Below are 14,951 nucleotides of genomic sequence, written 5' to 3'. Positions count from 1 at the left end.
TGACAGATATCTGCCAAAATTCAAAGCATCAGTAGTCTGGGTACCCCAAATTGTTATCACTTCTCATCGTATAACCTCCGCAAATGGGCGCTAAACAGGCATATCTGTAATTAATGTATCGAGATTCCAATTTTGATCTTTTTGACCTTTGACCTCACCACCTCAAAATGTAATTCTCACAATTTGTATGACAAAGTCTGATCATCTTAAAATATAGAAAAATGGAACTAGTCACGCGATGGTGAACAAAGTCTATTGTATTGCGTTTGTTGGACGGCAGATTGTGACGTTAACCGGGCGTACTCGCATCGCCCCGTTTAAACATTAATGGGGGCCGTCACTTTTGGACGACAACACGATCGGGCAAATCTCTGAAATATTTAAAATCTAGCCTGTTAAAGCTTTTACGGCGATGCCAAAGAGGGCGTAATTGAGTTTACGTTCGTGCCAGTCAACGCCGTCGCCATCTTTTACGCTCGGGCTGCCCGTCACCGGGAAAAAAAGTCCCATTGACGACACAGAACGTTTGACTAAACGGCCGAACTGTTTTTTCAGGCACGACCCGCTCCTCATCTCCATCAACGAGCAGATGGAAAGCGTGGACGAGAATGTGAAGAAGTACGACTCCACGGGGATGTTCCACTGGTGTTCGTCCAAAGACATCGAGAAGGTCGTGTTGGTGAGCATCCCAAACGCCGCCTTCTCACTTTTCAGGAACTATTTGAGCTCATTTCACTCATTTCACTCCTCACCAGACTCGGAGCGAGGCAGCCATGACTGTGCTAAGCGGTCACGTGGTGGTGTGCATATTCGGCGACGTCAAATCGGCGGTGATTGGCCTGCGCAACTTTGTCATGCCACTACGGGCCAGCAACTTCCACTACCACGAGCTCAAGCATATCGTTTTTGTGGGGTCGCTGGAGTACCTCAAACGCGAGTGGGAGACGCTGCACAACTTCCCCAAGGTCTCCATTTTGCCAGTAAGTGACCTCTCTTGAACTCCTTGGCGTCCATACTTGTCAACTTATACGTTTTTCTCGTGTTTTATACCATTTTTGATCGTTAGAGTCAAATTGCTATATAAATATAGCACGTCAGCAAGCAATGAACCTTGTCAGCGTCATCTACAGAATCTTGAATTTAGTGCATAAACAAGGCACACTGACCGATTGGGCGCTCTGTCCAATTTGGGGAAAGATTTAGACTTTTAAGTGGGCCCTATGTGAGTAAATATGTGGCATGTTGCATTTGTATGGTTTATTATCACTTGATTAGGGGAATTGCATTCATTTATTTGGGGAGTGAATGGCCGAGATAAATGACTAACCCGTTTTAACCGGATGTTGTTTGAGAGAATGGAGAATTTGACTTTATTATAATTGAGTTTTATGGCTTTAGATTTGCGTGACTGAGTTTGAAAATTAAAAGTGTGGATTTCCACTGGAAGGATAGCAGTGGGTGATTTGAAATGCAATCACTGGCAAATGTAATTGAATCCCCAATGATGGTTTCTGCAAATGTTGTACCATAAAAGATATCTAATGACACGACTAAGAGTCAATAATGAAGCTTCTTTATGTCTTTTCCATCCCTCCCCTCCACCCCCCAACTTCCATCTTGAAAAGGGCACGCCGCTCAGCCGAGCAGACCTGAGGGCTGTCAACATCAACCTCTGCGACATGTGTGTCATCCTGTCAGCCAATCAGAACAATATCGACGACGCGTCCCTCCAGGACAAAGAGTGCATCTTGGCGTCCCTCAACATCAAGTCCATGCTCTTTGACGACAGCATCGGCGTCTTGCAGGCCAATTCCCAAGGTAAGCGCGCCGACGTCACATGACTCCTCGCTGGGTTTACCTTAGCGACCCTTCTCCATCCGTCACAGGGTTCACGCCGCCGGGCATGGACCGTTCGTCTCCGGAAAACAGCCCGGTGCACGGAATCGTCCGGCAGACGACGGGGGCCAACATTCCCATCATCACCGAACTGGGTGAGTTTAGCGAACGTGGGTACCGGCGCACTCGCCCAACGTGAGTAACACGTGTTTATCCCTCGACGGCCGGCAGCAAAACCCGAGCTAAAAGCGGCCGCCGTTTCACTCAGTCAGGATAAAAGCAGCGGGACCAGCATACAAATGATTACTGAGCTGGGTAAGGAAAGACGCTGCCCAGGCGTTCTACTTTTTCTTGGCATGTTAACATAATACTTTTTCGCCCAAAAGCCAAAATTTGGAACTTTTCTGGTACCCCAAATGCCCCAAATAAATAGAAAAAGGCAACAGTTTAATATGTTTTTCTTTTTAATACAGCACAACTTAATACTAAGTTCAACCTACAGTGGTTTCATGGTAAATGATACAAATGAAGCTCCTCAATTCATTTTGACAGAAGGACAGTTTAAGAAATGAGTTTACAAATAATTACAAAGGCCAAATAACAAATATGTGAGGCTATGCTGGCTTTTTAATCTATAGATATTTTTAATTGAAGTAATTCAATGTCTAACACAGATTTTTTTCATTTGTAGTCAACGACTCCAACGTCCAATTCCTGGATCAAGACGACGATGATGACCCTGACACGGAGTTGTACCTGACTCAGCCCTTTGCCTGTGGCACCGCCTTCGCCGTCAGCGTGCTGGACTCCTTGATGAGCGCTGTAAGTATACCTTGATTTACTACAGGCTATGTCTTTTGACTCCATTCCCTACGAAAAAAGAATTAAGCAAACGTCAAGGTTACTGGCTGCAAAATCATTGCATGACAGAAAAAAATCAAACCAATGTTCTCTGATCCTATTAGCGTATGTATGTAGGTTGGGGGGGGGGGGGGTGACGTTTCAGGCAGACTGACGGCTTGATTTGTCTGCCTTTCTATTTGAGTGAGGTTTGAACAAAGCTGGCTTGGAAGGTAATGCGACCTAATGGACAGGCTTCATCCATCACGCTAGTCAATAAGTGGCGGCTGAGGGAGATGTCACGCTGCTGTTAAAAGGATTGTGAAGCTAGAAAAAAAACTACATTTACTTGAGAAAAGCAGGAGTAGCTAAAAAAAGTACTCGTAGACGTTTAATCCATTTCGACCGGAGAATTGGCAGCGATCAATCGAATAAAATCTGTTCTTTTCCCACTAGACGTACTTCAACGACAACATCCTAACCCTCATCCGCACGCTGGTAACGGGCGGCGCCACACCAGAGTTGGAGGGGCTACTGGCAGAGGAAAATGCCCTGCGGGGAGGCTACAGCACCCCGCAGACGCTCGCCAATCGGGATCGCTGTCGCGTGGCCCAGCTGGCTCTGTATGACGGACCTTTTGCCGACCTCGGGGTGAGTTAACGTTTATGCGCCAAGAATCTGTAGTGTGAAACCGGAAGAAAAAGAACACCGTTTTGTTTGGCAGGATGGAGGTTGCTATGGCGACCTGTTTTGCAAAGCGCTGAAAACTTACAACATGCTGTGCTTCGGCATCTATCGGCTACGCGACGCACATCTCAACTCGCAAAGTCAATGCACCAAACGGTGAGTCTTAAGTTGTTGTTTTTACAAAATGGAACAATGACCGTAAAACATGTCCTCATTACTTTCACGTAGATACGTCATAACCAATCCGCCCTACGCCTTCGAGCTGGTGCCCTCAGACCTCATCTTTTGCCTCATGCAATTCGACCACAACGCCGGCCAGTCGCGGACAAGCCTCTCACACTCGTCCAGCAAAAAAAGCTCTTCTGTGCACTCCATCACCACCATCAATCGAGCCAACCGCAACAAGAGCAGGGACCCGCGAGACAAGCTAAAGTACGTAAAACACATCCCGGATTCAATTCACAACTCATGTGAACAGGCTTGAAGTAACACATGAATATGACACAGGTTTTACATTTTGAAAAAAACTTTATTCATGTTGTTGCTGTAGCAAGAAGGTAAAAACAGATGTTAATTACATAGTAAAAAAGATAATAAGTGTTACACTATGTATGTAGGCATGCATACATAGTGTAACACGCTTATTATTTAGTATGTATGTATTTATGTTGGTGTATGTATGTTGGTGTATGTATTTGTTAATGTATGTATGTATGTATTATTGTTGGTGTATGTATCTATGTATGTTGGTGTATGTATGTTTATGTTGGTGTATGTATCTATGTATTATTGTTGGTGTATGTATCTATGTATGTTGGTGTATGTATGTACATGTATGCATGTGCATGTGCATGTGCATGTACATGTATGCAGGTGCATGTGCATGTGCATGTACATGTATGCATGTGCATGTACATGTATGCATGTGCATGTGTGCATGTACATGTGTGCATGTGCATGTGTGCATGTACATGTATGCATGTGCATGTGTGCATGTGCATGTATGCATGTACATGTACATGTATGCATGTGCATGTACATGTATGCATGTGCATGTACATGTATGCATGTGCATGTACATGTATGCATGTGCATGTACATGTATGCATGTGCATGTACATGTATGCATGTGCATGTACATGTATGCATGTGCATGTACATGTATGCATGTGCATGTACATGTATGCATGTGCATGTACATGTATGCATGTGCATGTACATGTATGCATGTGCATGTACATGTATGCATGTGCATGTACATGTATGCATGTGCATGTACATGTATGCATGTGCATGTACATGTATGCATGTGCATGTACATGTATGCATGTGCATGTACATGTATGCATGTGCATGTACATGTATGCATGTGCATGTACATGTATGCATGTGCATGTACATGTATGCATGTGCATGTACATGTATGCATGTGCATGTACATGTATGCATGTGCATGTACATGTATGCATGTGCATGTACATGTATGCATGTGCATGTACATGTATGCATGTGCATGTACATGTATGCATGTGCATGTACATGTATGCATGTGCATGTACATGTATGCATGTGCATGTACATGTATGCATGTGCATGTACATGTATGCATGTGCATGTACATGTATGCATGTGCATGTACATGTATGCATGTGCATGTACATGTATGCATGTGCATGTACATGTATGCATGTGCATGTGCATGTGTGCATGTGCATGTGCATGTGTGCATGTGCATGTATGCATGTGCATGTGCATGTGTGCATGTGCATGTACATGTATGCATGTGCATGTACATGTATGCATGTGCATGTACATGTATGCATGTGCATGTACATGTATGCATGTGCATGTACATGTATGCATGTGCATGTACATGTATGCATGTGCATGTACATGTATGCATGTGCATGTACATGTATGCATGTGCATGTACATGTATGCATGTGCATGTACATGTATGCATGTGCATGTACATGTATGCATGTGCATGTACATGTATGCATGTGCATGTACATGTATGCATGTGCATGTACATGTATGCATGTGCATGTACATGTACATGTATGCATGTGTGCATGTACATGCATACATAAGTCATTGGCCTCCCACCTCTGTAGACCTGAGTTCAAATCCTGGTTTGCTCTGCTTTGTAATTTGACCTAACTTTTCCCACTTGAAGGTACAATAAAGGTATAGTAAGGCTTTTTGTCTGACAAAAACGACATAGTATTGTAAGGCTTTTTTTCTGACAAAAACGACATAGTATTGTAAGGCTTTTTTTCTGACAAAAACGACATAGTATAGTAAGGCTTTTTTCTGACAAAAACGACATAGTATAGTAAGGCTTTTTTTTCTGACAAAAACGACATAGTATAGTAAGGCTTTTTTTGGTTAAAAAATGACATAGTATAGTAAGGCTTTTTTTCTTACAAAAACGACATAGTATAGTAAGGCTTTTTTTCGTTAAAAAACAACATAGTATAGTAAGGCTTTTTTCGTTAAAAAACGACATAGTATAGTAAGGCTTTTTTTCTGACAAAAACGACATAGTATAGTAAGGCTTTTTTTCTGACAAAAACGACATAGTATAGTAAGGCGTTTTTCCTAACAAAAACGACATAGTATAGTAAGGCTATTTTTTCTGACAAAAACGACATAGTATAGTAAGGCGTTTTTCCTAACAAAAACGACATAGTATAGTAAGGCTTTTTTTCGTTAAAAAACAACATAGTATAGTAAGGCTTTTTATCACCAAAAACGACATAGTATAGTAAGGCTTTTTTTTTGGTTAAAAAACGACATTGTATAGTAAGGCTTTTTTTCTGACAAAAACGACATAGTATAGTAAGGCTTTTTTTTCTCGTTAAAAAACGACATAGTATAGTAAGGCTTTTTTTTCGTTAAAAAACGACATAGTATAGTAAGGCTTTTTTTCTTACAAAAACGACATAGTATATTAAGGCTATTTTTCGTTAAAAAATGACTTAGTATAGTAAGGCTTTTTTTCTTACAAAAACGACATAGTATAGTAAGGCTTTTTTTCGTTAAAAAACAACATAGTATAGTAAGGCTTTTTTTCTTACAAAAACGACATAGTATAGTAAGGCTTTTTTTTCGTTAAAACACGACATAGTATAGTAAGGCTTTTTATCACCAAAAACGACATAATATAGTAAGGCTTTTTTTTTGTTAAAAAACGACATTGTATAGTAAGGCTTTTTTTCTGACAAAAACGACATAGTATAGTAAGGCTTTTTTTTCGTTAAAAAACGACATAGTATAGTAAGGCTTTTTTTCTGACAAAAACGACATAGTATAGTAAGGCTTTTTTTTACCAAGGAAAGTGTAGTCACTTGGTTGGCGCAGAGGTTAGATCACTGGACTCCCGTGTGGGAGACCTGGGTTCGAATCCCGGCTGTGACACTTTTTCACTTAGTTGTTTCTGTGGACTTCTTGGAAAGACACTCAAATGATTACTAAGGAAAGTGTAGTCACCTGGTTGGCGCAGAGGTTAGTTCACAGGACTCCCATCCGGGAGACCTGGGTTCGATTCCCGCTGCCGTCGTTTGGTTGAAAATACTTGGAAAGAAGAATTGGTCAATGGAATAAGAAGAAGGGGGAAAAAAAAAGAAAAAACTTTTTAATTTATACGAAACACTTAGTCATACTTTTCAGCAAAAGGTTATATTCCGAACTGCCTTCGGCAGTTCGGAAGAATGTTGAAGGGACCTGTCTGTGCGAAAGGCGTTCTCGGGTCGGCCTTCGGCCGACCCTCGACCGCTTGCTTGGTCAGTGAACCGCCGACACCGGGAAGCGAACTCACGTTCTCTCGGTGCAAAGGCGAGTGTGCAACCCACAACACCAACTCGTGCCCCACTTATACATAGGTGTTGAAACGTTTTATCCTTGGAAATGGGGTGAAACACTTAGTCATTTTTTTGACAAAATACTTCATCCACCACTGAAGACTTATACACTTAAACATTAGAACTTATTCTTTTAACTGAATAATATTGGGAAAATCTTTGCTTGCACTTGGATTTGAACCCAGGACCACAGGGGTGAGAGACTGATGACTTATCCACTGGGCCACCACCCTGTGAGAGAAAGCAGTAGTACTTGTAAATTTATCTCATTCATTTACCTGAATAATATTGGGGAAAAACTTTGCTTGCACTTGGATTTGAACCAAGGACCACAGGGGTGAGGGACTAATGTTTTATCCACTGGGCCACCACCATGTGGGAGCAAGCAGTAGTACTTGTAAATTTATCTCATTCATTTACCTGAATAATATGGGGAAAATCTTTGCTTGCACTTGGATTTGAACCCAGGACCACACCGGTGGCAGACTGATGACTTAACCACTGGGCCACCAACCTGTAAGAGAAAGCAGTAGTACTTGTCATTTTGGCCCTTTTCACTCCCAGATCATACTTAGTACTTTATACTTACCTTCAAATGGGATTTGAACCCTGTAGTCCCTTGGTGGCGCAGAGGTTAGTTCACTGGACTTTCGTCGGGGAGACCTTGGTTCGAATCCCGGTTCGGACACTTTTTCACTTAGTCATTTCTGTGGACTTCTTCTCAAGAAAGTCAAATGATTACAGTGAAAGTGTAGTCCACTTGGTGGCGCAGAGGTTAGATCACAGGACTCCCGTGTGGGAGACCTGGGTTCGATTCCCGCTGCCGTCGTTTGGCTGAAAATACTTGGAAAGAAGAATTGGTCAATGGAATAAGAAGAAGGGGGGAAAAAAAAAAAAAACCTTTTTAATATATATTAAACACTTAGTCATACTTTTCAGCAAAAGGTTATATTCCGAACTGCCTTCGGCAGTTCGGAAGAATGTTGAAGGGACCTGTCTGTGCGAAAGGCGTTCTCGGGTCGGCCTTCGGCCGACCCTCGACCGCTTGCTTGGTCAGTGAACCGCCGACACCGGGAAGCGAACTCACGTTCTCTCGGTGCAAAGGCGAGTGTGCAACCCACAACACCAACTCGTGCCCCACTTATACATAGGTGTTGAAACGTTTTATCCTTGGAAATGGGGTGAAACACTTAGTCATTTTTTTGACAAAATACTTCATCCACCACTGAAGACTTATACACATAAACATTAGAACTTATTCTTTTAACTGAATAATATTGGAAAAATCTTTGCTTGCACTTGGATTTGAACCCAGGACCACAGAGGTGAGAGACTGATGTCTTATCCACTGGGCCACCACCCTGTGGGAGCAAGCAGTAGTACTTGTAAATTTATCTCATTCATTTACCTGAATAATATTGGGAAAATCTTTGCAGGTGCTTGGATTTGAACCCAAGACCAAATAAGCAGGAAATTGCTGACTTATCCACTGGGCCACCACTCTCCAATATTAGGCAGTAGTATTTGTTGTTTTGTCTCTTTTCACACCCAGTGACACAAATGTTCCTCCCTAATTGCATTTTATACTTACAACACACAGGAAGATTGTGCCTTTGAATATGTCGTCAGGCGCTGCTGCTGTTTTGTCAACAAAAGAGTTCAGTTAAAAGCAATAAGAATAATATTGAGATTAGTGGAATGTGGTGTTGCAATTACCTGATGTAATGCATTAACCACCAGACAGCACACTCCAGTGGCAGCATGTGCAACCACATGATCACACCATCTCTTGGCTTTGGTGTAATAACCTGCCTTTTGGTGTGTTTCAGAAAAGACACGGTTTACAGATGAGAGAAGCAGGGGGGGGGGGGCTTACCTGAGGACCATACACACCAAGCCTGTGAATACGCACGCCGTCGCTGCCAACTACCATGCCGGAACTGCACAAAACCGCCAGCTGCGCAACCTGCTGCAACCTGCCCATCCGAGAAGCACAAGACGAATGCGGACGCCGGTGACGCTGAAACGCAAACAAACGAAGACAATCAATTCTCCTTGCATTTTGGGAAATAAAGATGATCACCATGACAAAATGTCTCTCCAACAATTTCAAGTTGCCTCTCCATGAGTAGCAGTGGTGACAAACTATGCCTTTTGGAACTTACCATCACACTTTACTATATTCAGACTATACATATAAAGAAACCATTGACAAGTTTAGGCACCTCACCAGAAACCAATGTGTTTGCTTTTCTTATATTCAAGGCAACAAGTGGGCAAATTTAATAGCGAATTGTTACTCCAGAAGCGATTCTAAAATCTACTGTTTACAACTATTCCACAAAACAAAGATGGAAAAATGTAACATCAGCCACTTGTCTTTCTAACATCTACCTGTCTACCTAACATGGCTCTAACTTTGCTGAAAGCCTTATGTCTTCTAACTGATTAGTTAGAGATATTGGGGGGAAAAGCCTTCTTCCAAATATTATGATAGAGCTGTTTTACAACCCAATCAAAAGCAACTCAATGCTACTTAGACCCAGAAGCCACATATCGCAGAAAGTGGGCCTCTCCAAGTCCTCCTTTGGCTTGAAGCACTGCCTGACGCAAATCTCCTTCCTCTTTTGTTAAAAAAAACTACAAAAATTCAAACACAAAACAGCTCTATCATACTCACCTGTGTTTTTATTTTCTTTACACGTTCCATCGGTTCCCGTTTCGGGTGTTTACGGCGTGCCAGGCGGTGCTTCGGCCATTGGGGGACCTCCAAGGGGGGCCCGCTGATGCGAAAAGGGGCTTCTTAAAATACTCTCCTCCCATTTTTTTGCAGCGCGGAATGTATTTGTCAGCATGGCCCTAAAAAAAGTCTTAAAAGGACCACAACACAACATCAACTGTCAAAATCTGTGAAGCTTTATGCGTGTTTAAGTTTTTGTTTAGTATTTTGTGTCTAAATTGTAATTTTGACAACCTGGTAAGCAGTTCTGTATACCCTTATTGGTCCATTTGAACTGGGAGGGACCGTGGCGCTGTCAGCCCTTCCCAGTCTAAATGGATTAGACGTCTATTGCTGTCAATGGCAGCCATGGGTTTGCAATACACTGTACATTTTAATGTCAGGCACAAATGGACTTGTACATGCTTTATTTTATTTTTTTTATCTTCACAAAATAAACGCATCTGTATAGTCGTTTCAAGGGTGTTATTTTTAGAGCATTTATTCTGCCATAAAGTGCATTACTAAAAATTTAACTGTGTATGAATGGAAATGAGAAAGAGAAGTAACAGATAAAGTATTATCCATAGATTTTCATTATACTTTTACATTTTTAAACAATGGCCACATTTAGATGAAACATTATTAATAATATTTTTTTGGCAGCCAATTACCCTTAAAAAATGAGTTTTTTTGGCAGTAGACTGGTTATGCAAGGCATGTTTTAACCTTTCTGGAAGACCTACCCAAGTTGCGTCGCAAATAAAACACCTGTAAATGGCAAACACTCAGAATTAAACTCATGAGTTCTTTAGTTTAGTTAAAAACATTAACCCTCAAGCCTTTCAATGGCAGTAGAATAATGTGTAAAGTATATATCTCACATTATCTGTGTAAGACTATGCCGTACGGAAACTACAATCGTATATTTCTCATCAATAACGTGGTAGTTGAGAAGACAGAATACAATTATTAGAAGTGAAAGTGATTGCAACAAGAGGCGTGGCCTTTATGAGGCGTGGCCTTTTGAGTGACATCTGACACAAGATTTTCCACAACGTAACTAGTGGCCTACAGCAGTTCTCACCATGTGATTTGGTTACGTACATCGTCACAAATTTGAACTCTTACGCCAATGAATCATCATATAAGCAAGACTTACCATTTGCCAAAGGCAAAGACTCGCGGTTTCCATGACGACAGGTGTCCGTGCTGGTGCATCAGCCAGCCGGGATCAACGGTGATCCTCTGGCAAAACAAGAGAGAGGGAGGGGGGGGGGTCATTACGGCAGCTTGTCAAATCAATGTTGAGGGTGTCCGGACTGATGAAGGCGTCGCCCTCCGCGCGCTGACACAAGTGTCAATAGCGGGCGGCCCGTGGCGGCGCACTCCCATGATTGGAGCGAAATGCCCATCAGTCAGGCAGCTGAGCCGGACTAATGATTCCCCGCGCTGCCTATTAGAGCGACATGACAGTTTAATCCTGTGGGCCCCGACCGTGCTAAAGTGACCTTGGCGCTGCCGATTGAGGCTGAGGTGAATTGACAAGAGCGGATAAATCTTTACCTTGGGCTATTAAGTGAATTACAACAAGCAATACAAAGCTTTCCCCAAAACTTAACTCGCTGGGTGCCATGGACGTTAACAGATGTCCAGTCCATTTTTGACCAGGGTCCAAAAATGGATTGGACATCGATCGCCGTCAATGACAGTCAGTAATCTATCCGTTTTTAATAGAGCTTATCGTTGTTGGGATGGCAGTGTGCTGGAGCCTATTCCAGCTGGTCCCATAAACACCCTAAACTGGTCGCCGGTCAGTCGAAAGGCACACAATGACAGACAATCATTCGGCCTCACTATCACACCATCACTGAGCAAATGTATCAGGCAGTTAATTAAAAATGCAAATAAACATTACAAAACATACAATAAAATGATTTCACTACTGCTGTAAGTACATTGGCAAGCGTTTGTATTATCTGTGATTCTTGGCAGAGGATAAAGAATATACGACCCAAATTTGGATACCATTCAGTTGCTTGTCTCAGGTTTTTTGACTGATGTACTATTGATGTTGTCAATTGATGAATGGAGTTCCGACTAGTGGCGTTCCAATATTTATTTGGTAAAGCATTGCCATTGTTAGTGTTAAACTAAGAGCCTTAATATCTTAAAACTTTGACTGAAAGTATTAGTTTTTTTCTTCAAGTAAAGGAATATAAAATCTGTTAAAACTGGCCAAATCCTGAGATTTTAATTTAGGGTAAAGGCTAGTTTTGGGGTATTACGTTATGTGGGTTAGCCCTGGGTACTTCCAAATCCAGGAAAAACTGAATACTGTACGAATTACATAGCAATGTTTGCAAGGTTTGCAGCAGCCTCCAGGCCCTCGGCGTACATCTGTCTCCGGGCTACGCAAAAGCCGCCTTAGAGTTTGGAAAGAGGCCATGTTGTGTTTACACAGATGCATGGAGCTCTTATGCACACTGCCGCACCATCTTCAGCGCCGGGGGCACGTCATGCATTTTGTACGAGTTTACCCTTTGATACAGAAATGGATGAGGTGAGCTCACACGCGGAACGTAATGACTGCCTCAATGATTCAAAAGTGACATCATCATCCATCATTTGTGTCAAACGTTGAACTAGACTTTTTGGTCGCTGGGTCATATAAATGCATGAATAGCAACAAATTTCATTTGCAGGTACAATATCAAGAAATGGAGAAACCAGAACACTGTCAACGGGCCCTTTAATTTAATCGATTGACTGAGTTATTTTAATGCTGAAACACAAAAATATTGCTCTGCATATCATTTTACTTCTGCTTTATACTATTAATGGCCTAAATTTGACAGAGCTCCATTGGTTTTCAGTTTCTTCACGCAAATTAGAAAAAAAACCTTAAAATAGCTTTAAAATCATTTAATATTTTTGTATAAGATGCCCTGCAATTCACAAATTTCACCTCTATATTCATGGTTTATATAAGACCATATCGGCCACATTGTCCTGCGTTATGTCATTTTCTCTTTGTCACCTTGCAGTTTCCTGAATGTCAAGTCTAATTCCTAACGCATATAAGAGGTACCCTTGATTCAGTCATCATTTTATTTTAGTTACAAATACAGCATATGCAAGAAAATATGGCACTTTTCTCTAATATTTACTGCACTTTATATTTCAATGTGATTTACTATCTATGGATTTTTACAGCCATGATATTTTGGATGAAATGTTCCATAATACACAGACACCTCTGACTTTTAGTCCAGTTTTCTTATGGAATTTGGGAGGTGTGGCTTAGAGTGCCTCTTAAAGTCCACAACTGTTACTGTACTGGAAAAAGAAAAAATATTTCCCATATGTTTTCATCTTGGCCTCTTCCCAAACAGCAATCTCTCATGTTGAACCTGATTTACACTAGGCGGCGTATTATTTACACTTGATTCATGTGGGTGTCTACAGCACGGCGGAGGTTAATAGAAACGCCAGTCTGCAACCATGATTTAGTCAAATGTCCGTGTCCAAGGTTCACGGGGATTCATGCATAATGCACAAAGACGACGATGTGACCTTCATCTATGTGTACACACGTTGGTCGGGCCCCGACCGGCGCTCAAATGCAGCATCGCCGCCGTTAAACCACTCTGGCTCTTTACGGCGTCGTAACGTAAGAGCTATATAATTTTGATTTACCATAGTCGCATTTAAAAGGTATGACGTTAGACGCTCGTAAGTCACGATCCAACGACTTGTCGGACCGATGCAGAGTCAACACTTGCGCCTGCTGTTTCAATGTAAATATTATACAAGAGGAAATAAAAGCTTAGCGGGGGAGTCAAGCAATCGCCATACATCAAGGCCATCTGAGCTGGTTATCTCATTGGCTGCCGTGGATGGCGATCAATGGCTAATTTGTTTGAAATGGGAAGGGCGGCAGACTCCCAAGTCATCTAAGGGTGCTTTCTGAAGACAGACTTGACATATTCGCGCAGCTTCCAGCGGGTGACGCCGACGCGACTTGACGCGTACCAAACCTGCAATGTCCCAAAGCCATCTGCGCCTGTCAGCTCGGCCGACATCAGCGTCTCCGTCTCCACGCCGCCGAGACGCATGTCGTAAACTTTTACATGTCTGCTCTTTTTCTGGATACAAAAAAATGAAATGGGCCTATTAGCCAACCAGGCTAACGTGGCTTGGCCCATTCAGTCGGATTAGATTAGCGACAACTATGCGCTGTGAATGTGTGGCACTTTGGGATTGTTTGACGAGCAGAGCCACGTGGCTTTAAATTTAAAGAAATGATACAATTGAATCAAGTTTAGAATCATAATACCTTATTTTCTTGCACAAAAACCGTATTTGCAACTAAAAAAAATGATGACTGAGTTAAGGGTATGGCTTATATGTGCACAAATTAGACATGACATGCACAAAACTGCAAGGTGATAAAGATAAAACGCCATAACGCAAGACAATACGGCCAATACGGTCATTCATTTGAAATAGGGAATAGATACTGCTCTAATGTAAAAGCCCAAATTCAAGAAACTTACCAATTTTGTTATATGCAGCTGTGTATGATGACCATAAAGGCTTCTTGATTTGATTTGATAGATGGCACGCCACACCGGTTTCCTCTGTCCTGTCAAAACAACAGAGAACAACAAAACATTAGTACAAAAATTCAATGAAAATTTTGTTTCATTGAGTATGTATGCTTTGCTAGCAAGGGGACTGGAGTATTTTTTAAAATACAAATTGATATACCAACGAAGCTGCTATACTAACTTACTAACTAATTCTAAGTGCTATTATAGAAGAACAATTAAGACTAACCACTAATTAGTGGTTTCCCAAATCAAAAATTATTTACTGTTATCTCTGACAATCATTAAACATTATGCAAATTCTAACACATCCAGTTATTTAGGACTTTGGATCTTTTATCCTGTCCAGTGTTGTAGGTGAAGTTAAATACAAGTAATTTGGCTACTATA

General features: G+C 41.7%; 1 protein-coding gene and 2 long non-coding RNA genes across 9 annotated transcripts in view; 1 reads left to right on the top strand and 2 right to left on the bottom strand.

The window, feature by feature from the left end:
- LOC144211253 (calcium-activated potassium channel subunit alpha-1a-like) overlaps positions 1–9,190 on the top strand; it is a 34,576-nt gene extending 25,386 nt beyond the window's left edge. For 3 of the 5 annotated variants that reach the window (XM_077738340.1, XM_077738339.1, XM_077738342.1), the window contains 10 exons: positions 556–679; positions 756–980; positions 1,626–1,818; positions 1,887–1,991; positions 2,068–2,151; positions 2,528–2,658; positions 3,133–3,327; positions 3,401–3,519; positions 3,592–3,795; positions 9,059–9,190. In XM_077738340.1, coding sequence (XP_077594466.1) covers positions 556–679; positions 756–980; positions 1,626–1,818; positions 1,887–1,991; positions 2,068–2,151; positions 2,528–2,658; positions 3,133–3,327; positions 3,401–3,519; positions 3,592–3,795; positions 9,059–9,080 — 1,402 coding nt within the window. In that variant the 3' untranslated portion in view covers positions 9,081–9,190. The remainder of the gene's footprint in view (positions 1–555; positions 680–755; positions 981–1,625; positions 1,819–1,886; positions 1,992–2,067; positions 2,152–2,527; positions 2,659–3,132; positions 3,328–3,400; positions 3,520–3,591; positions 3,796–9,058) is intronic. The other 2 variants (XM_077738344.1, XM_077738341.1) reach the window with 1 other exon arrangement.
- On the bottom strand, positions 2,290–9,190 carry LOC144211254 (uncharacterized). 3 transcript variants are annotated; one of them, XR_013329552.1, is made up of 6 exons: positions 9,123–9,190; positions 8,946–9,041; positions 7,819–8,867; positions 7,682–7,743; positions 6,699–7,460; positions 2,290–2,706 (listed from the first exon to the last, which is right to left on the bottom strand). It is a non-coding gene; the product is annotated as an uncharacterized LOC144211254 (long non-coding RNA). The 3 variants fall into 3 exon arrangements; XR_013329554.1 differs by having other exon boundaries at positions 8,946–9,037; XR_013329553.1 differs by having other exon boundaries at positions 2,291–2,706; positions 6,859–7,460.
- A 674-nt stretch (positions 9,191–9,864) lies between these two features.
- LOC144211255 (uncharacterized) lies at positions 9,865–14,596 on the bottom strand. The gene is made up of 3 exons (XR_013329555.1): positions 14,508–14,596; positions 11,111–11,196; positions 9,865–10,099 (listed from the first exon to the last, which is right to left on the bottom strand). It is a non-coding gene; the product is annotated as an uncharacterized LOC144211255 (long non-coding RNA).
- Between the last annotated feature and the right edge of the window lie 355 nt (positions 14,597–14,951).

The sequence above is a fragment of the Stigmatopora nigra genome, chromosome 18, assembly GCF_051989575.1.
Source record: "Stigmatopora nigra isolate UIUO_SnigA chromosome 18, RoL_Snig_1.1, whole genome shotgun sequence".
Taxonomy (NCBI): Eukaryota; Metazoa; Chordata; class Actinopteri; order Syngnathiformes; family Syngnathidae; genus Stigmatopora; species Stigmatopora nigra.
The sequence above is the reverse complement of the archived record's forward strand: the minus strand, read 5'-3'. Positions and strand labels throughout refer to the sequence as shown.